The following is a 27,437-nucleotide window of genomic DNA, read 5'->3' on the forward strand; positions in this document are numbered from 1 at the left end:
CTTGTAAGTTGTAACCTTCAACCTTGTAAATGGAAAATGGTAGTGCTATCAATACACATTTTTTTACTTTTCACATATTCTGCTTAATTTTTGGACTTTTGATTGAACTAATTAAAGAATATCAACAAAAGAATATCAACAAAAATGTGCGAGAGATAAAAAATAAAAAAAGTATGCGAGTAGAGATATCCAATGGAAAAATAGAATCCTTGCAAAATTATAATTCATTATTATTATCATCCGAAATAATCATATACAATTAATTTTTATAACTATGAACTAGGGCATGCTGATCTTTTTAATCGCTAATAACAGTTTCTTCGTTACGTAATTAAACGAATTAAAATCACAAAAATAATGAGCTAATTTTTTTTTAAACATAAAAAATATTTACATCTAGATGTGGCATAGGCGTCGATCTGCCTGTTTAGATTATGGAATCTAATATTTTGATAATTAAAATTTAAAATTTGAATGAAAAACATGTAGATAGATAAAAGACTGAATATTAACGTCTGAATAAGAGAATAACTCGTTATAGATGTTATTTTTATTGTGTACTATATAATATGACACACATTTTGCATGTGTACAACATGGTCCGTGTTTCCTCTTCATTTTATATTTTTTGATAACTCAATCTAATTCTGCCAAGTCCTAACTTCTACTAACTACAACAAATTGAATGAAGGGTAATTGCTTCTTAAAGTTAGGAGTTCTTGTTCAACATATTAATATGTATGTGCTGTGGACAGGGATTTGGATTCCATCCGGATCCAAATTGTGGGGATCATAGGATTCTTACATCCTAATCATTTATTGTATATTATAGGGTTAAAAATTATTTGAATTTTTTTATTTAAATTTAAACACAAATAATATCTAACGAAAACTAACCGTATATATACGATAAAGATACGAGGATTTCTAAAATTCCCAAGAAATGATCCATGGATCCTCATCCTGTCGACAGGTTAACATAGGGTCCCACTTCTTTACCACCATTCACTAAACTTTCAATTCATAACCATCCACAATTTGCAATAATATATTTAATTAAGTACTTACACCTATCTACCTACTCTCATGCTTGTGGAGTACACCTAATCAAAATCTACTCACCCATTCTCAACCATAACTCAAAAATATAATAAAAACATATTTTTCAATTCATAATGTTACAGAAAAAAAAAAAATCCATATTCTTCAGTGGCTATAGTCTAGTGATAATAAAAAAACGTATTCAAAAACTAAATTATGGGTGTTAAAATCACTAATTATAATTGTTTTACATTTGAAACTAGTATTTTTGAGTGCGGATAGCAAATGAAACAAAGTTATAGCTCCATTACTGTTAGTCAAGAGCATACACTTCTGCATTCGAGGTTCGAAGATGTTTTCCGCCTCTGTGATAGAAATAATAAATTGTTTTTTTTTAAATTGCAAAAATAAAATTGGATCCAAACCGGGTCATTCAATGGCCCAAACCCACTCCCCAATTTAATAACCCCAAAATTAAGGAAAAGCAAGGGCCGAGATTGCGCCATCTGACAAGGATAGGCCTCCAACAATTTCAAAATATTTATATCGCCCGGCTCGTTAAAATTGGGTCAACAAATTGCCTCTCTTTTCCGCCTATGAGTCTATGACATATAGTTTCCCTCCCTCGCAATTGCCGTTTGGTGAGAGAGAAAAAAAGCACTAAGCAAATGACGGAAATTCCGGGAAACGGCGAGAAAATGCCCAGACAGAAGCGGGAACGCAGCAGCCTCCTGGCCTTCGGCGGCGCCGCTGCTCTGCTCGCCCTCGCTGCTAACCTCGGAATCACCGCCTTCAACGCTCACATGAAGAACAGAAGGAAGAAAGGTAAGGCTTCTTCTTCGTTACTCATTGATTTTCTTTTCACTTTCCTGACAGCCGAACAGTCTTATTCGCACGCTTTAGCTATTCTGCCTGTGATTTTCGTTTTCCATACAACCAAACAGTCTTTTCGTTTACTCTCTCCCTCTCTCTCACTTTGTGCTTTTGTGAGTTCTTGCAGATCTTCAGGGCTCTAAGGTTCGGGTTAATATATCGGCGTCCGAAATTTTGAAATTGGCGGACCGAATCATTTCCAAGTCGAAAGAGGTCCACGATGCGGTTGCTTCGGTTCCACTCGATAAGGTTGTAAGCAATTCACGCAGTTCAGTATGAAATTCTAGCTCAGTAGCTTTCGCATTTGAATTTAATTTATGTCGCTAGTATGGTTTGGAAAGCTCGTTTAAGTCATGCATTTCTGAAATTCGATTTAGAAATTAGTTTAATTTGCATGAATTTATATTTTTCATGGAGAAGCCATCATTTCAGTGAGTAATTAAGTTGATTTTTCTTTTAATTTATGAATTTGAGCTGATTTTATTACCGGTTTGCGTCAGTTCCACTAGATACGGTTAATTGGTTGTAAGCAATTCACAAAATTTAGTATGAAATCCAGCTCAGTAGCTCTTGCATTTGAATTTATGCAACTAATCTGGCTTGGAAAGCTCTACGTTTCTCAAATTCGATTCAGGGAATACTATCGCTTGTAACAATATTGATTTTAGCGAACAAACAGAATTTAAGTGACTATTTTAATTTTTAAACTGCTTTGTTTTTTGTTTGATGAGTATGAGTCAATCTTAATACCGGCTGTTTTGTACAGGTTACATTTATGAATGTTATTTCACCTCTAGCAGAACTAGAGGCGCAACAATTTCCACTAGTCCAGTCTTGTGTGTTTCCTAAGATGGTTTCCACTTCTGATGATGTTCACAAAGCGAGTGCCGAAGCAGAGCGGAGAATAGATGCTCATGTTCTGACTTGCAGGTATGATTCATTAATGGATGATGGTCCCTAATTCTGAAAGTATATTGAACTTTTATAGTGTTTTGTGTGGTTATATATTTGATATATCTCATGTGCAACAACATTGAATTGAACTAGAAAGTTATGTAGAAGATTTTAAAGACTAGCGGAAATAAATAATACATCTTTCTGTATATTGCGAACTGAACAGCAAGCGTGAAGATGTATACCGTGTCGTCAAAGCTTTTGCTGCAAGAGGGGAGTGGGTGAATGCTGAAGCAAAGCACTATACTCAGGCCTTGGTAAGGAGTAAGAACGTTTTGTAGAGTTTATTTTATTTTATATTATGGTTTTTTTTTTATTCTCTGTCTATTATGCTTACTTTAAAATAATATGTTGTTCTGATAATTTTGCTTGAGGCTCTCTTTTTCTTTTTGCTGGATGTTGATTCCTTTCCAATCAGTGACAGATGAGAGACTTTGAACGCAATGGGTTGAATCTTACTTTAACTAAGACAGAGGAAATGCAACGCGTGAGAGTCCAAATCGATGAGCTAAGTTTGCGGTATGTTCAAAATTTAAATGATGACAGTACTTTCCTTCACTTCACTGAGGCTGAGTTGGCTGGGTTACCACCAGAGTTTCTTAAGGTGTAGTAATTTTTTTTCCCTCAATTTTTTATTTTTGTGCAAACTTACCTTCATGGAGGCCACTGTGTGCAAGTTTACTTACCCTGACAGAATCAACGGTTAAAGCTCTTTCCATAGTCTTGACTGACTCGTCATTTATTGCCAACTTGTGAAAAATATCTTTTGCGTAGCTATTTTTATAATTTATTCACATAAATACAGAACAATCATTTTAAGTAAAATGTAAATAAGCTTGTTACTATGTACATTGTCTCTTAATAAATCTCTAAACATGTTTCATTTATACAACAACAACAACAACAACAAAGCCTTTTCCCACTAAGTGGGGTCGGCTAAAACATGTTTCATTTATAAAATAAAAAAAAATTCCATGTGCAGAGTTTAGGCAAAGTTACAGATGGTAAATTCAAGGTGACTCTGAAAAGTCATCACGTGGCAGCAGTACTTGAACTTTGTCAGGTATGATCTGCTGAGTTCATATTTAAGGAAAATGTGTATTTCTGGACTTTGCGCCAAGTTCCAACACCAGAAAAAATTTGTCAACATTGACATTTAGTTTCTTGTGTTGTTTAATGATTTCAGAATCTTTATTAATGTCATTGACAAATTCATTTTGAGCATTTGTAAAGGTTGGAACAACAAGGAGGAAAGTTGCAGTGGCATATGGAAAGAGGGGTGGAGAAGTCAATCTTTCTATCTTAGAAGATTTGGTAAAAGATTTTTTTTCTTCTCCTGCTTATTTTACTTCCAACTAGATAATCAATCTTTAAATCAATTTCGGTCTTGTAGATCTACAAAAATTGAATTAAACAGCTAGCCTTTAGTTTAACTCCAATTTTTAAATGCTTTTTAGAAGTTCAATTTTCCTGGTCAGACATTTTTCTATAGGTTTTGCTTAGGTGACTAAAATCTGTCATTATTCTTTTTGTTCCTTATCCTTAAAGAAATTTATTTTATTGACATTAATTTTCTATGTAGCATTGATTTTCTGTCTCCTTACATATCTCACTATGATTATGTTGTGAATTATGATGAAGACAATTGTGTCTGATATTTTGCTTGTTTAGGTCCAACTGCGCCATAAATTTGCTCGGTTACTTGGCTATGCAAGTTATGCAGACTATGCAGTTGGTCTTAGAATGGCAAAAGCACCCTCAAAGGTTTGTTTGACATTACATTTTTCTTAAGATATTCATGGTTCAACTGTTTTTCTGTTCTATGTCTATTTGGTTGGATTATTTTTGAGGTAGTGTGATAACAGTGGAAAATTTGATGGCCTGATGGATAAGAGATTAACTGACTAACCTTCAACATTTATGTCCATTTGTTCTTTTATAGGGACCATCTTTCACTCCATTTGCTTGCAATTATTTCTTGTAGCTCATATTTGTGGGTGTGACTATTCAGGTTTTTGAGTTCTTAGAGGACATATCCAATAGTTTGACCGACCCGGCTACCACGGAGCTTTCCATGTTGAAAGATTTGAAGGTTAGAATATCTTTTGCATTTCCCAGTGGTTTGGTTTATATCATGGCTGATTGTGTTGTGTTTTATGTTGTATCAGAGAAAAGAGGAAGGAGACCATCCGTTTGGAATTGAGGATCTGCTATATTATGTCAAGAAGGCTGAAGCACAGCAGTTTAACATGGACATTGGAGCTCTGAAACAATACTTTCCAGTAAATTTGGTTCTATCTGGGGTCTTCAAGATAGTGCAAGACCTTTTTGGTAATTCTTCATGATACTTTAATATATCCCATAAACTTATTCTTTTCATGAAAGATAATAGTGATAGTTGAAATTCAATTTTTCTTGTGTAGGTTTAAGATTTGAAGAACTTAAAGATTCTGAGGTTTGGCATTCTGATGTTTCCGTTTACTCAGTCTATGACTTAAGTTCTGGTGAACTTTTGGGTCATTTCTACCTCGATATGTACACAAGGTTGAAGGAGTGCTTCCTTCAAAATTTTAGCTCTTTCTCTATTTATTTATTTGAGTTGCTAACAAATGGTTTATGTTGTCTGTGAACAGGGAAAGAAAATATAATCATACCTGTGTGGTGGCTCTTCAAAATGGTGCATCATCAACGAATGGATCACGTCAGGTTGTGTTTCCAGTTTGTAATCATAAATATTATCCGCGTAATATAAGCCTTGTTGTCAAAAGGAAATTGATATTCAATAGCTGTAGTAAAAGAAATATTGCTTTTGGTGAGTGATCTCCTCTCCTTGAGATAGATTTGAAACCTTCTTTTGATCATGGCTTTTTTCTTACAAGAACATTTTTGTGTGTAAAGCTCCAATTTTCTTCTCATTTGTACGTGATGCACTGCTTCTCATTGTGATTGAGTGAAAATGACTATAACTATTAGTAGTTCAGATATTTAATTGTCATATTAATGTAGCGAATCATGTTAACTGAAATTTTTAAAAGCCATTGATCTGTGCTATTAACTTACATCTTTTTTTTTGTTGGTAACTAGATTCCAGTGGCGTTACTCTTATCTCAATTCCAAAAGGATGCTAGTGGTCAACCTGCATTACTGAGATTCTCCGAAGTTGTGAATCTTTTCCATGAGTTTGGCCATGTGGTATGTTGTCTTCTATCATTCACATAATTTCTCAGTAATAATCAGAACTTGCAATCTCCTTTGCTACATGTTATTTGTTTTTAGAAACTCTTCTCTGGTAAGCATAAAGCATTGCAATTTAAAATGCTGCACCCTCGTTACCCACCTTCATCCTTTACTGGTCCCATCTTTACTAACTCATAAATGGTTAATAAGTCTTTGACAGCCTTCAAAGGACTTTAAATAGGTCAGGAAATGCACATGTAGGGTGATGACATAGGAAAGATGGCTACTTGTGAATGGTATGAAGTGCATTACTGACAGAGAAGTTCCTCACTATCTAGTTTCTGCCTTGTTAAGATGCAGAGATTAAGGCCTTTGGCAGTGCGTTCAACAATGTTGCTCTACGAGTAGGAACTTTGCTGAAATAGGGACTTTGAGTGCAAAGGCTTTGCTCTTACGAGAAATGCCTGGTGGTAAAGTCCACCTACTTCCAAGGATCCACTCTAACTTAAGCCTGGGTGGTGTCCCTTAACTGCCACTAGCTTGCAACCTGCATACTTGTGAAGATCTAATAGTCAAATAGAATATGAATAAGTTATCGGGTCTCCTAGATGTTTTGAGAACAAAATTAGCTTTATTGAATGATGTCTCAATGATGGCATACTGGAACTTACTTTAAGTTATTTAAGTTTGAAATGATGAATCTCGAAAAGATGTTTAATTGATTGAAAAGAACCCCTGCTATAGTTAATTGATTGTAGAAAATAGAAATCGATTCAGCCTGGAACATCATTCTTCTGAGTTTGACTCCATTATCTGTAGTCCATAAATAACAGGTTCTTCTGTGAATTATAAACCTTCAGGTCCAACATATATGCAATCGTGCATCGTTTGCCAGATTTTCTGGGCTGGGTTTTGATCCAGATTTTGTAGAGGTTCCTGCTCTGGTGCTGGAGAACTGGTAATTAATGGATCATATTGTACCCTTTTCTAGGAATATGCATGGCCCAAATTAATGCTTCTTAATTGTGTAATTTTCAGGTGTTACGAAAGCTTCACTTTGAAGTTGATATCTGGTTTCCATCAGGTAACACATGTTTTATTAATATTTTTGTTTTAAATTAAAGTGGTAAATGCTTTGGAAATCAATGTGCTCTCTCCCCTTCCCAAAGGGAACCTCTCATGTTTTTTCAGCTATATTGAATGAGTTAAATTGCCTGATGTATCATATACCTTGAATTTACATGTAGGATATAACAAAGCCTATCAACAACGAAATGTGCAAATCCATTAAAAGATGGAGATATTCCTTTTCTGCGCTTAAAATGAAGCAAGAAATTCTCTATTGTAAGTACTCTAACTATAGAAGCTGCACCTCATTAATTATTCAAAGAATCGTTTTTTAGGTTGTGTTTGTTTCTTAGATAAAAAAAATTGTTAGACAGCTTTTGTCCTTGGAAAGCATTTGCTGGTAGAACCTTTTGTATTTTTATTGGTTTGGTGTTGATTTAGATCTTTCGAAAAAGTTTGTACAAAGAAATCCTGAAATGTCGAATTATCGTTTGTTTTTGGTGAAGCAGATATTTCAATTTTTAATGTAAACTTTGATTTGGATCTCTCGAAAAAGTTTGTACAAAGAAATCCTGAAATGTTGAATTATCGTTTGTTTTTGGTGAAGCAGATATTTCAATTTTTAATGTAAACTTAAAAGTCGTTATATTTTCAGGTCTTTTTGATCAAATTATACATTCTACTGAAAATGTTGACATGGTTGAGTTGTTCAAGCATCTTCATCCAAGGGTATGTAGTTGTTTCCAGTAATTTCTTTGTGAAGTTGCATTTCAGGGTATTATTGACTCTGTTTCATCAGATCATGTTAGGGTTGCCAATGTTAGAAGATGTCAATCCAGCTTCACGTTTTCCATCCAGCGCCATTGGTCACGAAGCTGCTTGTTACAGCCGTATTTGGAGTGAGGTTTGTCACCCATCCATTATTGAAAATAGTAAAGCAACATATCCTTGTTACATCGTTTCCCAAGTTTGCAATAACAATTGCCAATTGTGGTTGTATTGCCCGATTCAATGGTTACGTTTGAAGAATTTCATCCTTATCATCCGTGATTCTCCAACAACCAGCGCTGATGCCTCAAATGTTTCTTGTAGGTTTTTGCGGCTGATATATTTGCTTCAAAGTTTCATGAGAGTTATCTGAACCAGTATGTTGGCATGCAGTTCAGAAACAAGGTAAAGAAGTTGCTCGATAGAGAGAGAAGTGTTGCCAATTTTGATTTAATTTCTCCATCTCCTCATACTCGTTAATCTCCCTCAAAATCTCTTAATTAAGATCGAAGTAGTCTAATCCCGTTTGGTTTATTTCGTTATTATTGTCCTTGTAGGTACTGGCCCCAGGAGGGTCAAGGGAACCCATTGAACTGTTAACTGGCTTTCTTGGGAGAGAACCATCAATTCAAGCTTTTATCGACAGCAAATCACAATACCGATTGTGAATGCAGACGGAACTTTGCCTACCCTATTCTCCGATAAGGCAAGATCATCTTGCGGTTTTGGTTTCCGGTAACATTATTCAGTATCACCTCTTGTGTTTTTCGTCAATCTTCGCAGCGTTTGCAGCGGCAACGAGTTTTTCTGTTGAGGTTAGGGCTAGACTTGCGGTTGTAGGTTGCTTAAGTTTAGAGCATTGCAATTTTGGTCGCTCCAGAAAAGCCAGCAACTGTCGTTCTTGTAATTATTCGTCTCTCTTTAATATGGAAGACTTGTTACTTAAGCCACGACCCCTTCCTGTTCATAACTAAAAACTTATTTGCATTCTATTGCATTCAAATTAATCAATAATTTAGTATTTAGTATTTTAAAATGTGTTGATACACAAAATCAGTGAAGACTTTGGAACAACGTAAAGTGTCAAGTTTGTGACATTCGTTCGGTTGCTCCGGTCACTTAGTGATGATGATGTGTAAAGAGGTAGAGATAGAGAAGCAAACACATAATGTACGTGGTTCGTCCCAAGTCCGACTACTTTCACGGAGCAGAAGAGTTCTCATTAATAGTGAAAGGTTTACACAAATACATAGGTTTAAACATAATTATCATTAGTGGGTTTTAATGACTAGTTTAAGTACAATAATGACATTAGAGATTCATTGTAGGAGAATGATCTTTTTTTATAGTTAAGCAGAGTCTTTAGCTTTTGTCCGCGGTCGATGTGAGACTCGATGAGTTTTATTATGATGTTGACATGTGTCGCTCTATGATTGGCCTTCTGGTTGGAGGGAAACTCTTGTGCTTCAGTAGCGGTGCTTCAACATGAACCCCTCAGTGGATTCTTGAAGGTATGATGTTGACTGGTGTTTAGTAGTTTCGAGATTGATAAAGTATGGTACAAACAAAATGAAAAAATTATGGGCATTATTAGAATTTAATCACAACTTGCCATGTCTGACTATCCAGAAGAACACCTCGTGCTTGACGGTTGACTTGGTGTAGCACTGTGAGTTGAAGATTGAATATTTCCTCCTACTCCCGGTCTAGGTGTCAGAACACGGGAAAAATGCTGTATGTCATTATACAAGTAAAGAAAAACTTGAAAAAAAATAATAATTTGTATAACAACATATGACTACCTTACATTTCGGCACATTGAAAAATTACTTTCCTTTACTTATACATATGTCATACCGTTTCGTATTCTTGACACGTTTGAAAAAACTCTTTCCGCCACTCTTTTTCTCTCTCTTGAGATAGGTGAAGTATAACTATGTGACAATTATTTCTTGTTACTTTTTTCTTTTTCATTATAAAGAATTCTATGGTGTTGGGGAGACTAGTTCATCATGAAGTTGGACTTTGGACGGCTAAGAGTGGCTCGTTCTGACCCGCACAGCGAAATTAGGAAGCAACATCTCATTCTTGGATTAGGTTTCTAAGGTTAAAACATATACCATCACTTAGTGCTACGATTTTATGCTATTTTTTTTTAACTTGTAAATGTTCGATTCTCATTAAAGATGAATTTGAATCACATTTTTATTAGCTTATTATGAGGTCAAGTCTATCATCTCTCCTTAGTTTATACACTATCAATTCTAAAAGAATCAAATCAACTACCACTTTTTATTATTATTTTTTATTTTTTTATAAGTACAATGATATATATAAAGGGAGAAGTAAAAAATGGTGAAACATTCATAATTCCAAAATTGTCATCTCCCATTAAATATACAAATAAAATAGAAATTCACAGAAAAAAAAACCCACTCCTGTAGCTAACTTTATTTTTTTTAAATATATTACTTTATTTTTCTGTTTTTTGTTTTTTCAAATGAAAAATCAAAAGAGTCAATTGCCACATGAGTACTTGTGTGGCAAGATGGCTAGTTTTAAATTAAGATAAATCTAATTTGATATCGAATTTGATAGACATGAAATTTAAATCTAAAATCTTTTATTTATAAGTGAAGAAAAATACTATCAGATCAATAAATGATTTGATTTCTGGTATCACTTATTAGATTATGTACTTTTAAAAAAAACGACCCAAAACAATATCCTAATTTCAGAAGAAAAAAAAAGAAAGAAAGAAAAAGACCCGGTACGGTATGGAATGGGTGCGTACTAAATATGCGGGCCCGTGTATTTTGGTTTTGACTTGACTTTCCAAAGAAGCCCAGAAAGGAGTCGAAGAAAAGCCAGAGAGAGAGAGAGAGAGAGAGAGAGAGAGGCAAAGGTGAATATAAACTGAATTAATCAAATCAGCAGTGGAAAAGTAATGATAAAACCTCAACAATTATTTATTTGATTTCTTCGGTCAACAAACTACAACGAGAATGAAGGTGGATAATAACGAAGGCCGAGTCCCTCCCTTGGTATACTCGTAAGTGTTGTCACCCAACCCTGAAATTCTTCGTTCTTCTCATCTGGGTAATTGTTTATTCTTCCTGTTTGCATGTGCTTTTGCTTCTTTTTTTTTCCTTTAAATTTGTAGCTATTCAATTTGTTTTTTGAGCATTGGGAAATAATGTGGTGATTGCACACTCTGATTTTTGTGTTTTTCCTCTTTTGATTTGGATGAACAGGGCAGGGAGTTGGGATTCGTGAATTGAGTCTGGAAAATTTCTGTTGATTTTTTTTTTTAGTTTAGAGTGGATTTTGGCATCTGGGTTTTGGATTTTTAGCTGAAAGTTTGAATTTTTGTGGCGTGTTTTTGTTTTTCCTAACAAGGGCAGAAGGCTAAAGGGGAGTTTGTTTGTTGGGTGATTGAGATTGGGAAAATAAGGGCTTGGTGTGATCTTTTGTGTTAGATAAGCGGGTCGGGTTTTAGTTTTCGGATGAAAAGGGGGGTTCTTGGCCCCCTTTAGTGCATTGTTTTCAGAAATACAGGCATAGAATTAGCTTCTGGGTAGCCTAAGATTATAATTGTTCACGAAAGCTGTGTGATTCAGTCGGCCGGGAGTGGTTTTGCAAAAAGCTTTTGGAACCTTAGATACCGGTGTGCTTTGAGAGGGTGGAGTTTTGTTTGTTTGTATGAACTATGTTGAGACAGATACTTAATAAGCTTCCCCGGAAGTCTTCTTCTAAGAAAGCTGAGAATCGTGATACATTGTATTCGAATGCTCCCACCAATTCAAGAAGCAGTGATTTGGGGACCAGTAAGTCTGGGAATTTGACTACATCTTTCCCACCAGGAAATTCTGTTCCAGACACGGTGAAAAGTTACAGCAACAAGAATGTGAGGGGTGCAAATTTGAAGCCGAATGGTTTCGTGCTCTCTTCTTCTTATGAAGCATTGCCTGGATTTAGAGATGTTCCAAATGCGGAGAAGCAAAGCTTATTTATTAAAAAGGTGAGTTTGTGCTGCGTTGTATTTGACTTTACCGACCCAACAAAGCACCTGAAAGAAAAGGAGATCAAGCGGCAGACACTATTAGAGCTAGTGGATTATGTGACTAAAGCAAACGGTAAATTTTCAGAAGCTCTTATGCAAGAGCTTGTAAAAATGGTGTCTGCAAATTTGTTTAGGGTGTTTACCCCACAGCCTCGTGAGAATAAAGTTGCAGATGGCTTTGATTTGGAAGAGGAAGAACCTTCAATGGATCCTGCATGGCCTCATTTGCAAGTAGTGTACGAGTTATTGTTAAGGTTTGTCGCATCACCTGAGACAGATGCAAAATTAGCTAAACGATATATTGATCACTCGTTCATTCTCAAGTTGCTGGATCTTTTTGACTCTGAAGATCCTAGAGAAAGAGAGTATTTGAAAACAATACTGCACCGAGTTTATGGAAAATTTATGGTGCATCGCCCATTCATTAGGAAGGCCATCAACAACATCTTTTATCGTTTCATCTTTGAGACTGAGAAGCATAATGGGATTTCTGAACTCCTAGAAATTTTGGGCAGTATTATAAATGGATTTGCTCTACCACTGAAAGAAGAGCATAAATTGTTCCTCGTTCGGGCTCTAATTCCCCTGCATAAGCCAAAATGTTTAGCTATGTACCATCAACAGTTATCTTACTGCATTACGCAGTTTGTAGAGAAAGATTGCAAGCTTGCTGATACTGTCATTAGGGGTTTACTGAAGTACTGGCCGATCACTAATAGTTCAAAGGAAGTATTGTTCCTAAGTGAGTTGGAAGAAGTGTTGGAAGCAACTCAGCCATCTGAATTCCAGCGGTGCATGGTTCCCCTCTTTCGCCAGATTGCTAATTGTTTGAACAGTTCTCACTTTCAGGTAGCGGGTTCTTTCTCTGCTTTGAGTTTTTCCTATAAGCTGTTTAGTGCACCTTTTCTCTTTATAACTTCTTTAGTCTGCCACATGCATGATACTCAAGTTGTGCACTTATTTTGTTCCAAGCAGGAAGACTTCTCTGCATTGTTATCTTTCTTGTCCATGTTAAATGTGATACATTTAATTTTAAGTGTTTTGCTTGTGTAAATTTTCTTCTCTTTCCATCTCTGGCTGGTAAATTTAGACACCTCATTAATCCAAATTGTTCTGCAGCTATATCTTAGGTTCCCATATTGTAGGTGATCAATTTGTACTTGCCTTTCCGTGTATGTTGTTTTTTAATTGAGGGATTTTTTTACTATGTTTTTCTTTGTTAATCGTCAAGTACTAATTAAGCCATCTAAACCTTGGATCCTTTCCACTACTGTCTCTTCTCAAAAAAAAAAAAAAAAAAAACCCTGGATCCTTTTTGTCATCCAAAGAAAAACCCTTAATTTTTTTCTAGTTGGATTTCACTTTGTTAGCCCTTTGCTTTATTGTCATTTTAATATTAGGACTTTTGTCAAGAAGATTCATGTTTGTTGAGTTCTCTTCAATAATTTCATGTTTGGAGGAGAATGCATGAATACTTTCTCAGGTCTAACAAGTGGCGTTTGAAGGTGAGGACGCAATTTTGGTGGTCCACCTCAGAGGAGTAGATAAAGATTGAAATAAGCTAACATAAAATAATGAAGTAAAATTCCATGCTCAGCGAACTTCATGACCGATAGTCCATGGGTTTGCATGTATTGGAGATTCTAATTAGGCCTGTACAAAATTAGGAAGAAATAGAATATCACAAGAGTTAAAGCTCAATCTTGGTAGTCTCTTCGATTTCTGAGATCGGCCCTCGTGGTCTCTGAGCAGCCCAGCTTTTGAGAAAGCAAGCGCCTCTTCGATTTCTGAGATCGGCCTTCGTGGTCTTTAAGCAGCCCAACTTTTGAGAAAGCAAACGTCTCGTGGTCTCTGAGCAGCCCAGCTTTTGAGAAAGCAAACGCCTCTTCGATTTCTGAAGCTCCGTCGAGTGCAGATTTTTATCGAGGCTGGCATTAAGTTCCAAAGCACACTTGAATCTCCACCAGTAGAAGCTCCATTCTTGCACTTCTAAGATCTTGATTTGTCCGACCTCTTCTCTCTTCAACACCTTTGAAAATGTCTGGCCCCTCCGACCGTCGTTTTGACTTGAACCTTGTTGAAGAGGCAGCCACGCCTTCTCCAGACAACATATGGCGCCCATCCTTCGTCTCCCCTACTGGTCCTCTTACTGTTGGGGATTCCGTGATGAAGAATCATATGACCGCTGCGGTAGTGGCCAGGAACCTTCTCACTCCCAAAGATAACAGACTACTTTCCAAACGGTCTGATGAGTTGGCTGTTAAGGATTCTCTGGCTCTCAGTGTTCAGTGTGCAGGTTCTGTGTCTAACATGGCCCAACGCCTATTTGCTCGAACCCGCCAATTTGAATCATTGGCGGCTGAAGTGATGAGTCTCAAACAGGAGATTAGAGGGCTCAAGCATGAGAATAAACAGTTGCACCGGCTCGCACATAACTATGCTACAAACATGAAGAGGAAGCTTGACCAGATGAAGGAATCTGATGGTCAGGTTTTACTTGATCATCAGAGATTTGTGGGTTTGTTCCAAAGGCATTTATTGCCTTCGTCTTCTGGGGCTGTACCGCGTAATGAAGCTCCAAATGATCAACCTCTGCTGCCTCCTCCTTCTAGGGTTCTGTCCAGTACTGAGGCTCCAAATGATCCCCCTCCAGTGCCTGCTCTTTCTGGGGCTCTACCGACTGCTGAGACTTCTCCTAAGCAACCTTTGTGAAGGCTCCCTCTTGTTTGTTTATTTTGACTCATGTATATGTACATATTTGTGACTTATCGGGGATATCAATAAATAGCTTTCCTTCATTTCAACGTATTGTGTTGAATACACCAAAGCCTTCTTCGCTAAGTTCTCTGAATTTTCTTTTGTTGAAGCTTGTATGTTGAAGCTTTGTGAGTGGAGCATGTAGGTTGGGGTAGTATTCCCTTAATTTCCCGAGTGAGGAAAACTTCTCGGTTGGAGACTTAGAAAATCCAAGTCACTGAGTGGGATCGGCTATATGAATCTTTGAACGCCATTGTGCTCGGTCCTGTGTCATGTCCTCCGTTAGATCCAAGTACTCTAAGTCTTTTCTTAGAGTCTCTTCCAAAGTTTTCCTAGGTCTTCCTCTACCCTTTCGGCCCTGAACCTCTGTCCCATAGTCGCATCTTCTAATCGGAGCGTCAGTAGGCCTTCTTTGCACATGTCCAAACCACCGTAACCGATTTTCTCTCATCTTTCCTTCAATTTCGGCTACTCCTACTTTACCCCGGATATCCTCATTCCTAATCTTATCCTTTCTTGTGTGCCCACACATCCAACGAAGCATCCTCATCTCCGCTACACCCATTTTGTGTACGTGTTGATGCTTCACCGCCCAACATTCTGTGCCATACAACATCGCCGGCCTTATTGCCGTCCTATAAAATTTTCCCTTGAGCTTCAGTGGCATACGGCAGTCACACAACACGCCGGATGCACTCTTCCACTTCATCCATCCAGCTTGTATTCTATGGTTGAGATCTCCATCTAATTCTCCGTTCTTTTGTAAGATAGATCCTAGGTAACGAAAACGATCGCTCTTTGGTATTTCTTGATCTCCGATCCTCACCCCTAACTCGTTTTGGCCTCCATTTGCACTGAACTTGCACTCCATATATTCTGTCTTTGATCGGCTTAGGCGAAGACCTTTAGATTCCAACACTTCTCTCCAAAGGTTAAGCTTTGCATTTACCCTTTCCTGAGTTTCATCTATCAACACTATATCGTCTGCGAAAAGCATACACCAAGGAATATCATCTTGAATATGTCCTGTTAACTCATCCATTACCAACGCAAAAAGGTAAGGACTTAAGGATGAGCCTTGATGTAATCCTACAGTTATGGGAAAGCTTTCGGTTTGTCCTTCATGAGTTCTTACGGCAGTCTTTGCTCCTTCATACATATCCTTTATAGCTTGGATATATGCTACTCGTACTCCTTTCTTCTCTAAAATCCTCCAAAGAATGTCTCTTGGGACCCTATCATACGCTTTTTCCAAATCTATAAAGACCATGTGTAAATCCTTTTTCCCATCTCTATATCTTTCCATCAATCTTCGTAAGAGATAGATTGCCTCCATGGTTGAGCGCCCTGGCATGAACCCGAATTGGTTGTCCGAAACCCGTGTCTCTTGCCTCAATCTATGCTCAATGACTCTCTCCCAGAGCTTCATTGTATGACTCATTAGCTTAATACCCCTATAGTTCATGCAATTTTGTACGTCGCCCTTATTCTTGTATATAGGCACCAAAGTGCTCGTTCGCCACTCATTTGGCATCTTCTTCGTTTTCAAAATCCTATTGAAAAGGTCAGTGAGCCATGTTATACCTGTCTCTCCCAAAACTTTCCACACTTCGATTGGTATATCGTCTGGGCCTACTGCTTTGCTATGCTTCATCTTCTTCAAAGCTACAACCACTTCTTCCTTCCGGATTCGACGATAAAAAGAGTAGTTTCTACACTCTTCTGAGTTACTCAACTCCCCTAAAGAAGCACTCCTTTCATGTCCTTCATTGAAAAGATTATGAAAATAACCTCTCCATCTATCTTTAACCGCGTTCTCTGTAGCAAGAACCTTTCCATCCTCATCCTTGATGCACCTCACTTGGTTTAGGTCCCTTGTCTTCTTTTCCCTTGCTCTAGCTAGTTTATAGATATCCAACTCTCCTTCTTTGGTATCTAGTCGCTTATACATATCGTCATAAGCCGCTAACTTAGCTTCTCTCACAGCTTTCTTCGCCTCTTGCTTCGCTTTTCTATACCTTTCACCATTTTCATCGGTCCTAACCTTGTATAAGGCTTTACAACATTCCTTCTTAGCCTTCACCTTTGTTTGTACCTCCTCATTCCACCACCAAGATTCCTTTTGGTGTGGGGCAAAGCCCTTGGACTCTCCTAACACCTCTTTTGCTACTTTTCAGATACAACTAGCCATGGAATCCCACATTTGGCTAGCTTCCCCCTCTCTATCCCACACACATTGGGTGATTACTTTCTCTTTGAAAATGACTTGTTTTTCTTCTTTTAGATTCCACCATCTAGTCCTTGGGCACTTCCAAGTCTTGTTCTTTTTTCTCACTCTTTTGATATGTACATCCATCACCAACAAGCGATGTTGATTAGCCACGCTCTCTCCTGGTATAACTTTGCAATCCTTACAAGTTATACGATCCCCTTTCCTCAAACAACAACAACAACAACAAAGCCTTTTCCCACTAAGTGGGGTCGGCTATATGAATCCTAGAACGCCATTGCGCTCGGTTTTGTGTCATGTCCTCCGTTAGATCCAAGTACTCTAAGTCTTTTCTTAGAGTCTCTTCCAAAGTTTTCCTAGGTCTTCCTCTACCCCTTCGGCCCTGAACCTCTGTCCCGTAGTCACATCTTCGAACCGGAGCGTCAGTCGGCCTTCTTTGCACATGTCCAAATCACCGGAGCCGATTTTCTCTCATTTTTCCTACAATTTCGGCTACTCCTACTTTACCTCGGATATCCTCATTCCCAATCTTATCCTTTCTCGTGTGCCCACACATCCCAGAAAGCATCCTCATCTCTGCTACACCCATTTTGTGTACGTGTTGATGCTTCACCGCCCAACATTCTGTGCCATACAACATCGCTGGCCTTATTGCCGTCCTATAAAATTTTCCCTTGAGCTTCAGTGGCCTACGACGGTCACACAACACGCCGGATGCACTCTTACACTTCATCCATCCAGCTCGTATTCTATGGTTGAGATCTCCATCTAATTCTCCGTTCTCTTGCAAGATAGATCCTAGGTAGCGAAAACGGTCGCTTTTTGTGATCTTCGCTAGATTGCTCCGGTCATTAGTGTAGATAAGTATATAAATGGATAGAGATAGGAAAGCAAACACAAGATGTATGTGGTTCACCCAGATTGGCTACGTCCACGGAATAGAAGAGTTCTCATTAATTGTGAAGGGTTTACACAAGTACATAGGTTCAAGCTCTCCTTTAGTGAGTACAAGTGAATGATTTAGTACAAATGACATTAGGAAATATTGTGGGAGAATGATCTCGTAATCACGAAACTTCTAAGTATCGGAGTGTGGTGTCGTCTTGACTTGCCTTATCTGTCTCATAGGTAGATGTGGCATCTTCTCTGGAAGTACTTTTCCTCCATCTAGGGGTGGTATCTTTAACTGGTGGAGATGCACAAGGTAATGTATCAATTTCACTTGAAGCTTACTTGTAGTTTCAGGCTTGGTCAAGCGCGATACAAACCATGTAGTAGGAGTCCCCCAAGTCGCCGAGCTAGGGGGTCTGCTGAAAGAGGTGACAGACAAGGTAAGCAATCAGAGCTCCGACTGATTGTTCACCTTCTCCCCATCTTGCAATAGCATAAAGGATAAAGAGAAGAAAAATGAGAAGAGATGATATGAGATACTTTTGCTTTTGAAGAAGTAACTTTCCACAGGCTTATTCTTGAACTGAGCTGGAGGGTTTTATGGTTTCCTCCAGAGTATAAGGCCGACTGAAGAATTTGAGGGTCAAAACAAGTCCATCAAATCTAGAGTACGTTCCACCCTGCTGATATGGGATACTTTTGCTTTTGACAGAGTAATGGATGTATCGGCACGTGTGCTGTTACGCTTGTCTCCACATGCTTCCTTGTATCCTTCGCACTTGCCCTATCTGTTCCTCAAGCAGGTGCGGAATCTTCCCTGGAAACATAAGCTGTTGAAGATGAGTACTCGAGAGCAATGCCAGGTAAGTAATCAGGTAAGGGGTTCCAGGCAGTCAGTTCCTGGCTGGAAGCTTGATTCCAAGTGCTGACTGATTGCTCTCTTTCACCTTGTCTTGCAGGTAAAAACAAGGCCAAAGGAAAAGACAGGAAAAAAGCATGATATGGGATACTCTTGCTTTTAACCCTGATGATATGAGATATTCTTGCTCTAGTATAGCTTGTTTGTAGAGGTATTATCGGGGGGAAAGAAAGCTGAATATTTCGAAAGGCTTCGTTGGGAGTGCCCTCTCAGATATGATGAAGGGTTGAGCATTTTTGCAGGTCTGCCTGTCCTTTGGGGATGGAGGTCGACATATATAGGAGTCTCCCTAACAACAAGTAGTAATGCTATTCCTTTACCCTGCTTGGTCATAGCACGATAGTGGGAGCTGTCAGTTTCACATGTTTTAACTCTGTCAGAGCACTTTGAAAAAGTGGTCTGTGGTATCTGGGTCTCGAGATTCGGAGAACAATGCCTCTTCGATTTTTGAGAAAGCAATCATGCTAGGGGTCTGGCTCTCGAGATTCGGAGAGCAGTGTCTCTTCGATTTTTTAGGAAGTAATCATGTTGGGAGTCTGGCTCTCGAGATTCGGAGGGCGGTGCCTCTTCGATTTTGGAGCAAGCAATCTTGTTGAGAGTGTTGTCTCGAATGTGAGTAAAGGTTGGGCATGTTTGCTAGTCTACCTTGCCACGAAGCACAAAGGTTGACACACAGGGACTTTCCAATTATCCAGCAATGGTACTGTTCCTTTACCCTCTCTTCGATTTTGAGAAAGTAGTCATGTTGGGAGTCTGGCTCTCGAGATTCGGAGGACGGTGCCTCTTCGATTTTGGAGCAAGCAATCTTGTTGGGAGTGTTTTCTCGAATGTGAGTAAAGGTTGGGCATGTTTGCTAGTCTACCTTGCCACGAAGCACAGAGGTTGACACACAGGGACTTTCCAATTATCCAGCAGTGGTACTGTTCCTTTACCCTTGTGGGTAATAATATGGTAGCTAGACCTTCAAAATTTATGTGTCTAAACTTTGTTAGTGCTGTTTCTTTGCTATTCTTTTACCTTTCTTGGTCAGAGCGATGTAGTGGGAGCTGCAAGCTTCACGTGCTCAACTTTGGCAGAGAACTTTGGCAAAGTTATCTGTGGTACCCATGAGCTGTTGTTGCGTGTGGGAAGTGGGTAATTGAACAGTAAGATTCATGTGCTTTCTACTTCACCAGAAGTCTTCAACAGAATGCCCATAATTTCTGCAAAGCTGAGTGTGCGTGTGACAGGTGCTGACAAGGCTAGAAAAGTAGGTGCCTCTTCGATTTCTGAGATCGGCCCTCGTGGTCTCTGAGCAGCCCAGCTTTTGAGAAAGCGAGCGCCTCTTTGATTGATTCGGAGAACGATGCCTCATCGATTTTTGAGAAAGCAATCATGCTGGGGGTCTGGCTCTCGAAGATTCGGGGAGCAGTGTCTCTTCGATTTTTGAGAAAGTAATCATGTTGGGAGTCTGGCTCTCGAGATTCGGAGGGCGGTGCCTCTTCGATTTTGGAGCAAGCAATCTTGTTGGGAGTGTTTTCTCGAATGTGAGTAAAGGTTGGGCATGTTTGCTAGTCTACCTTGCCACGAAGCACAGAGGTTGACACACAGGGACTTTCCAATTATCCAGCAATGGTACTGTTCCTTAGGTGATCACATGTTTTTCTCTCTTCTTAAAGAAGGTGTCTCCCTGCCCACGTGTCCATTTAAATCTCCTCCTATAAATAACTTCTCCGTCTGAGCAATTCCTTGCACCAAGTCTCCAAGGTCTTCCCAAAATTTCTCCTTCGAACTCATATCCAACCCTACTTGAGGTGCGTACGCACTAATCACATTGATAAGTTCTTGTCCTATTACAATCTTGATTGCCATGATTCTATCTCCTACCCTCTTGACATCTACAACATCTTGTGTCAAGGTCTTGTCCACGATGATGCCAACACCGTTTCTCGTTCTATTTGTGCCCGAGTACCAAAGTTTAAACCCTAAGTTTTCTAGATCCTTTGCCTTAAGACCAACCCACTTAGTTTCTTGTAGGCACATAATATTTATCCTTCTCCTCACCATAACTTCCACTACTTCCATAGATTTTCCCGTTAAGGTTCCTATATTCCACGTTCCTAAACGCATTCTACTCTCCTGAACTCTACCCTTCTGTCCTAGCTTCTTCACCCTCCCCCGTCCAATAGAATCAAAGTACTTCTTTTGTGTGTCCCGTGTAAAGTTGATAGGTGCATATGCTCCCAAACAACTTTGAGTGAAGTCGTTCGAAAAGAAGTTTCTATGGCCCCCTTGCTCATTTAACACTGCATCCGGGTGCCTATAGAGATACAGCGACCCTTGCTCACTTATCACTGTGCTCGGGCCACACAGCGCGCCACTTACGGGTGACGCCCTAGCTTTAGCGCGATTTCGTTCTGAATTCATTTTCATAAGGATTCGACGTAACTGTGGAGTGCCGGCTATCGACTACCTGACGCCCTCCCCCTCCTCCTTTACCCGGGCTTGGGACCGGCCATGTAAGATAAACTTACATAGGCGGAGTTAGCTAACATAAAATAATGAAGTAAAATTCCATGCTCAGCGAACTTCATGACCGATAGTCCATGGGTTTGCATGTATTGGAGATTCTAATTAGGCCTGTACAAAATTAGGAAGAAATAGAATATCACAAGAGTTAAAGCTCAATCTTGGTAGTTTCTCATAGATCCCATGGGCCAAAGAAGTCGTCCTACAATGCTTGATTGATTTCTGTAAGTGTTGGCTGTTGAGAGGATCTAGATAATGTCCCAGGAAATTTTGGTGCTTCTTGTTTTTCCATCAACAAAATTGGGTGTTTGTTGGATGTTCCATTTTGGTTACATAGGATTTTTAGACTTTAAAGGGAGGAGTCTCAGACGTTTGAAGAGCATTTTGAATCTCTTTGGAGTTCTGATTTTCTGTTCCGCGAGTCAGTCAAGAACATTAAAACTAGTATTACAATGCTCTTACTTAAAACGTAGTGTCACTGTCAATTCCATATGGTATAAATCTTGAACTCAAACTCCCAACCATTTCTTTGGGTAGTCGGCTTGAGGATATGATTATGTATTAAGCAAATTATGACTCATCAATTAAAGAACTACTACATGAATTGGGAAAATGTTTAACCAAGTATTCAGCACGAAGTAGAGCTGAAGTAAACTTAAGGTTATGCATGTGAGTTCTCTTCGCAGTGGACGAGTAAATGTGAAATGAATTCCCGATTGTATCTTCTCAGGAAGTTTTATACTAGCCAATCATATAGAACTTTGACATTAGTCTCTCAGTAATTAATCCTACTTCTGTTTTATGTCATGTTTTCATTGTGAGAAAATAGCTTATTCTCGTTGCAGCTTTTGATTCTTGAATCTGATGCAAGCAATCCTTGTTTTGTCAGGTGGCAGAGAGAGCTTTATTTTTGTGGAACAACGATCACATTGAGAACTTAATCAGACAGAATCGTAAAGTTATACTGCCTATTATCTTACCTGCATTGGAGAAAAATGCTAGAAATCACTGGAATCAGGCTGTCCATAGCTTGACCCTAAATGTCCGAAAAATTTTCAACGAGCTTGATCCTGAGCTTTTCAAGGAGTGCTTACTCCAGGTTCAGGAAGACGAGTCAAAGGAGGGCGAGGTTGCCGCACGGCGTGAATCCACTTGGAAACGCTTGGAAGAAGTTGCTGCAAAGAAAGCTGCGAGCAACGAACCTGTGCTTGTTTTCGGCAAAGCACCTCCCAGCACTACCTCGCTTTAGCCGGAGCAAGAGACTTGCTGACAACACAATGACATCAAATTCTGTTAATCGAAAACGGGATTTGTAGCACTGTGACGTGGTTCGGGTGGTTCGGGTGCTTGTTTTCAAAGATCATTGTGTATGTTGTAGTTGTAGCTAGGAAATGGTTCTGGCAGATAACCCCGGTCCAAGAAAACATTCTGCCTTATTGATTGTTTTGTTTAAAAGTTAATTTTCTAGCTCCTCTTTCATCCATTTGACATAACGGGCTCACTTATTCTCCCAGGAGGAGAGTTCTTCAAGGCGGCCCCATCACTCGACTGTGTGGCCGAAGACTCATAGCCGAAATACAAAGTGTGCTGAGAGATGTTTTTACCTGTATCTAAGAATTTTTTGCCTCATCAAATATAAAATAATAACCACCGCTAATGTGTGAAATAAGAACTCTTACGTGAGCGAAAACAATGTTTTAAAAAAATCACCCCAAGGTGCGCCCTAGGCGGCTTTGGAGGCTGGCTGGAAGGAAAATCGCCTCTGTTTTGTGGGGAGTCAGCGAAAAACTCATCTAGGTTTCGTCGGGGCACGTCTCAGGACGTTTGGGGGCGTCATTTTTGTTTAAAAGTTGTCAAAATCTGAAAAATAAAAATTTAGGTCAAGTTTCAAAACTTTTAGTTGCAGAACCTCATGCTTCAAGGCTTCCGCCTAAGGTCTTTGTCGTTTGAGTAAGTTGTAGAAATGATCTCTTAATTTTAATCAAATTTGAGCAATGATCCCTCAACTAAAAATCAATTACTATTGGTCTCTCAACTTATCAAAATGTGTAGTTATAGTCATTTTTATCAATTTTGTCAAAATAAGTTATGTTGGAATAACCATTCATATAATTAGGGTTTCTCAACTCATCAAAGTGTGTAATTATGGTCATTTTCGTCAACTACGTCGAAATTTTTGTCAAAACGATTTATGTTGGAAGGACCATTGCTACAATTAGGTTAAAGTTAATGGATCATTTCTTTAGTTGAATTAAAGTTGAGGGACTAATGATAATGAATTTTTAGTTGATGGACCATAGCTGCACGTTTTGATGAGTTGAGGGACCAATAGTAATTGATTTTTAGTTGATAAACTATTACTCCAATTAAATTAAAATTAAAGGAGCATCGTTCTTGTTTTTTAAAACATTGAGTGACAATGATCATAAACTCCACTAAAGATACTGTTCTTTTTTGGAATCTCTAAAAACAATAAAAAAAAGTTAGTCAAATAACAAGGAACGAGGATCCTCTGGATCCTTTTGTGAGGATCTCGGACATCTTTAAATTATATTTGTTCATCATATATTATACAGTCAGTTATCGTTAATTACTATTTATATTTAATTTTATAAATGATTTCTACCCATATAATGCACGATGAACTGATACAATTTAAGAATATAAAAAAAATAAAAACACAAGGAGAGATTCGTTCGATGAGTTGGCTGTGAGTTGGCTGACTTTTCTTTCATGTAGCTCTCACTCAGTCACTTGTGGTGGGATTAATGATCACTTTTCTCGCTCTCACGATGTGGTGACGCTTATTTCTATTGAATGTGTCAATCCATATCGCTCTCTCTCCCTCCCTCCAAGTCCAAGTTAGAGAGAGAGTTTTTGTTCGAGAGCTTTGGTTCCTTTACCATTTTCTCTTTTCCCAACTTTTACTTTCTTTCAACACTCTCTCTCAAACGGTGGATTTTATGGGGACTGAAATTGTTGAATGTTCTCCTGGTCACCTTTTCTACTTCGTCTCTCTCTCTGTGACCCAAAATTTAATAGAAGAAAAGCTCTTTGCTTTCTTGCACTGCTTAGACTCCTGCTGATTCTGTAAGTATAAAAATTTCATCTTTTTACACTTGAGTTTGGTACCCTTTTACTTTTTTGCTCGCACCCTTTTAGATTTTTTCTTTTAGGCATCACTTTCCCTTGGATTATTTCATTGTTAATGATATCTGTGGAATGCTATCTCTGTGTTTCAGATCGCACTCAGATCGTGTCAGCTGCAGAGCTAACTGGGTTTAGCTGCTGATTTGGTAAATATATCTGTATGTATGTAGTCTTCAAGCTGTCCTTACCTGGAAGTAGATTAAAGACAAGAGCTTTTCTTAATTTGGGAACTTGTTATTGGACTTTGGCTTAAATCAGTTTCTGCTTCTGGGTTACTGAATTTGACCTTAGAAGGTGTCAAATTTTTCTACTTTACCGTTAGAGATGTAGAGAAGTTGAAGAATCACTAGAATATAATGATACATGACAACAAGGGAACTTGCTTGCTTTGATTATTTGCTTCTGAGAGTGTAAGTTTAATCTTCATATGGAAATGGGTGTCTCTATCTGGGTTTTCGATTTCTTATAGTGCCGATTGTTGCTCATTGAGTGTGTATCTGGTTTGATTCTTCTATCTGAGGTATCGAATTTTCGGTTCAGTTCTGCTTTGAGGGTTTGACACGATTTGTGGTTGGGGTCTTTTGTTTTTGAAGTCATGATCAAGAATTTAATTGGTAAGCTTCCTAGGAAGCCGTCTAAGTCAGCCGAGAATCGTGAATCTGGGGGTTCATCTGCCGCTACATTGAATGCTTCCTCTATAGGTTCAAGAAGCGGTGATGTAGGGAATAGGCCAATTAATTCAAATAGCGTACCTCTTTCAGGCCTTGATTCTGATTCAAATTTAGGATATGGCCATGGAAGTAAGCTCCCTCAACTTGTCAACTCAAGTCTGAATTCTGTTACCACTTCTTATGAAGCGTTTCCAGCTTTTAGAGATGTACCAAACTCCGAGAAGCATCACTTGTTTGTGAAAAAGCTGAACTTATGTTGTGTGGTGTTTGACTTCACTGACCCAACGAAAAATCTGAGAGAAAAAGACATCAAGCGGCAGACGTTGCTAGAGCTTGTAGATTATGTTACTTCTGCAAATGGAAAGTTCAATGAAATCATAGTGCAAGAAGTTGTAAAGGTGGTGACTGTGAATTTGTTCAGGTCATTCTCTCCACAGCCCCGTGAGAATAAGGTTTTAGAAGGATTTGATGTGGAGGAGGAGGAGCCTTTGATGGACCCTGCATGGTCACACTTACAGATTGTGTACGAACTTTTTCTGAGGTTTGTTGCATCGCCCGAGACAGATGCAAAGGTCGCTAAGAAGTACATTGATCAGTCTTTTGTTCTCAAATTATTGGATCTCTTTGATTCTGAGGATCCTAGGGAAAGGGAGTACTTAAAAACAATTCTGCATCGTGTCTATGGAAAGTTTATGGTGCATCGCCCATTCATTAGGAAGGCGATCAACAATATATTTTTCCGATTTATTTTTGAAACAGAAAAGCACAATGGGATTGCTGAGCTTTTAGAGGTTTTGGGCAGTATAATCAATGGATTTGCTCTTCCGCTTAAAGAAGAACACAAACTTTTCCTAGTTCAGGCTCTGATCCCCCTTCACAAACCAAGATGCTTACAAATGTACCATCAGCAGTTGTCCTACTGCATTTCACAGTTTGTCGAGAAAGATTGCAAGCTTGCAGATACTGTTATAAGAGGGCTGTTAAAGTACTGGCCAATCACAAATAGTTCAAAGGAAGTCATGTTCCTAAGTGAGCTCGAGGAAACTTTAGAAGCAACTCAGCCAGCAGAATTTCAAACATGTATGGTACCACTCTTCCGCCAAATATCTCGTTGCTTGAGCAGTTCACAATTTCAGGTATTGAGCTGGGTCTTCATTTAATTTACTATTTCTTTGTGCTCATAAATATTTGGCCTGTTTGAAGAAACCCATCTCTCTCTTCCCTTTGCGCTCCCAAAAGTTTTGCATGTCACCTTTTATTGATTCTGATAAGTATTTTCTGCCATTTGGTTTGTTTTTACTCTTGTTTATATCTTTGATCATTGTCATTGTATTTCCTTCCATATTCGACTTTAAGGGAAGTTCTTCTGAAATATTTACTTTCGACAATGTTATCGTTTTAGGGAGGTCAAGCTCACTTTCCATGTATATCCTGACCAAGAACCTTGAGTTGACTGATGTGTGCTTTTACAGGTGGCAGAGAGGGCCTTGTACTTGTGGAACAATGACCACATCGAGGACTTAATCAGACAAAACCGTAAAGTCATATTGCCCATTATCTTTCCTGCTTTGGAGAAGAATGGCCACAACCACTGGAACCAAGTGGCGCGGAGGTTGACGTTAAACATCCGTAAAATCTACTCTGACATTGATCCTGAGCTATTTGAGGAGTGTTTGCTCAAATTTCAAGAAGATGAAGCAAAAGAGGAGGAGATTAAAGCAAAACATGTAGCCACCTGGAAGCACTTAGAAGAGATTGCTGCTTCTAACGCTGTTAGCAGTGAAGCAGTTGTTGGCCGCTTGGACCCAACCCAGACATCTCCAAGCTAATGGTAGAGGGATATACTTATGCAGTTAGAAGTTCTCATATTTCTGTTTTGCTGCTTTTTCTGATCGTTGGGTGGGAGCATTGCGTGGCCGTGTGCTGTGAAAGGTTGAACACTATTTGATAGTTGTCCATAGCCTTTTCTGTTTTTCCCTCTATTTCAGCTCGTCACCCCTAACGTTTAGAGAAACGTTCCACAGCATTGAAGTTCATGATTCTGGGATTTTCACAGATACCATTTGCACGAAACAACACAACAGGAGTTAGAAGCTGCATTATGTATTCAGCACGGTGAACATAGAGGTATAGTTGATAAGGGTTAACATGAAAGAAGCTACAAAATACAGGTAATTTTATTCATTTGGAGTAGATTTAATTGGTTTGAAGTACTTAACTACTTAGTCTCGTTTCTGTATGTGTATAATATCTATCCATGGATCTCAGAAAGAATCTGTTTGCGTGTGCTTTTTTTTTAATATATTGATATATCTGATTGGCTTTAGTTGTGATGAATGTTCTTAGGCCCTAACTCATCATTAAAAT

At 38.7% G+C, this 27,437-nt stretch overlaps 3 protein-coding genes across 6 annotated transcripts; all 3 read left to right on the forward strand.

Annotated features, from left to right (window-relative positions):
* Positions 1-1,586: 1,586 nt before the first annotated feature.
* On the forward strand, positions 1,587-8,909 carry LOC103452091 (probable thimet oligopeptidase). The gene is made up of 20 exons (XM_008391578.4): positions 1,587-1,866; positions 2,042-2,163; positions 2,681-2,844; positions 3,035-3,125; positions 3,293-3,472; positions 3,851-3,931; positions 4,102-4,182; positions 4,540-4,632; positions 4,880-4,960; positions 5,037-5,199; positions 5,292-5,412; positions 5,502-5,574; positions 5,953-6,060; positions 6,906-7,003; positions 7,084-7,129; positions 7,293-7,389; positions 7,769-7,842; positions 7,913-8,017; positions 8,206-8,286; positions 8,439-8,909. Exons 1-20 carry the CDS (start codon positions 1,710-1,712, stop codon positions 8,547-8,549), a joined length of 2,127 nt encoding a protein of 708 aa, XP_008389800.2. The 5' UTR covers positions 1,587-1,709; the 3' UTR covers positions 8,550-8,909.
* Positions 8,910-10,711: 1,802 nt separating this feature from the next.
* On the forward strand, positions 10,712-22,716 carry LOC103452092 (serine/threonine protein phosphatase 2A 57 kDa regulatory subunit B' theta isoform-like). 3 transcript variants are annotated; one of them, XM_070810430.1, is made up of 3 exons: positions 10,712-10,933; positions 11,136-12,793; positions 22,139-22,716. In XM_070810430.1, exons 2-3 carry the CDS (start codon positions 11,591-11,593, stop codon positions 22,496-22,498), a joined length of 1,563 nt encoding a protein of 520 aa, XP_070666531.1. In that variant the 5' UTR covers positions 10,712-10,933; positions 11,136-11,590; the 3' UTR covers positions 22,499-22,716. The 3 variants fall into 3 exon arrangements, with proteins under 3 accessions (XP_070666531.1, XP_008389802.3, XP_070666532.1); XM_008391580.4 differs by having other exon boundaries at positions 10,729-10,980; XM_070810431.1 differs by lacking the exon at positions 10,712-10,933 and having other exon boundaries at positions 11,027-12,793.
* A 1,234-nt stretch (positions 22,717-23,950) lies between these two features.
* On the forward strand, positions 23,951-27,396 carry LOC103452093 (serine/threonine protein phosphatase 2A 57 kDa regulatory subunit B' theta isoform-like). 2 transcript variants are annotated; one of them, XR_011574501.1, is made up of 4 exons: positions 23,951-24,339; positions 24,492-26,206; positions 26,543-27,002; positions 27,095-27,396. XR_011574501.1 is itself a non-coding variant. In XM_070810432.1 (3 exons), the coding sequence occupies exons 2-3, from the start codon at positions 24,995-24,997 to the stop codon at positions 26,897-26,899; spliced, it is 1,569 nt and encodes a 522-aa protein (XP_070666533.1). In that variant the 5' UTR covers positions 23,951-24,339; positions 24,492-24,994; the 3' UTR covers positions 26,900-27,396. The 2 variants fall into 2 exon arrangements, 1 of the variants encoding a protein (XP_070666533.1); XM_070810432.1 differs by having other exon boundaries at positions 26,543-27,396.
* Positions 27,397-27,437: the final 41 nt, after the last annotated feature.

The sequence above is a fragment of the Malus domestica genome, chromosome 13, assembly GCF_042453785.1.
Source record: "Malus domestica chromosome 13, GDT2T_hap1".
In the NCBI taxonomy this organism is placed as follows: Eukaryota; Viridiplantae; Streptophyta; class Magnoliopsida; order Rosales; family Rosaceae; genus Malus; species Malus domestica.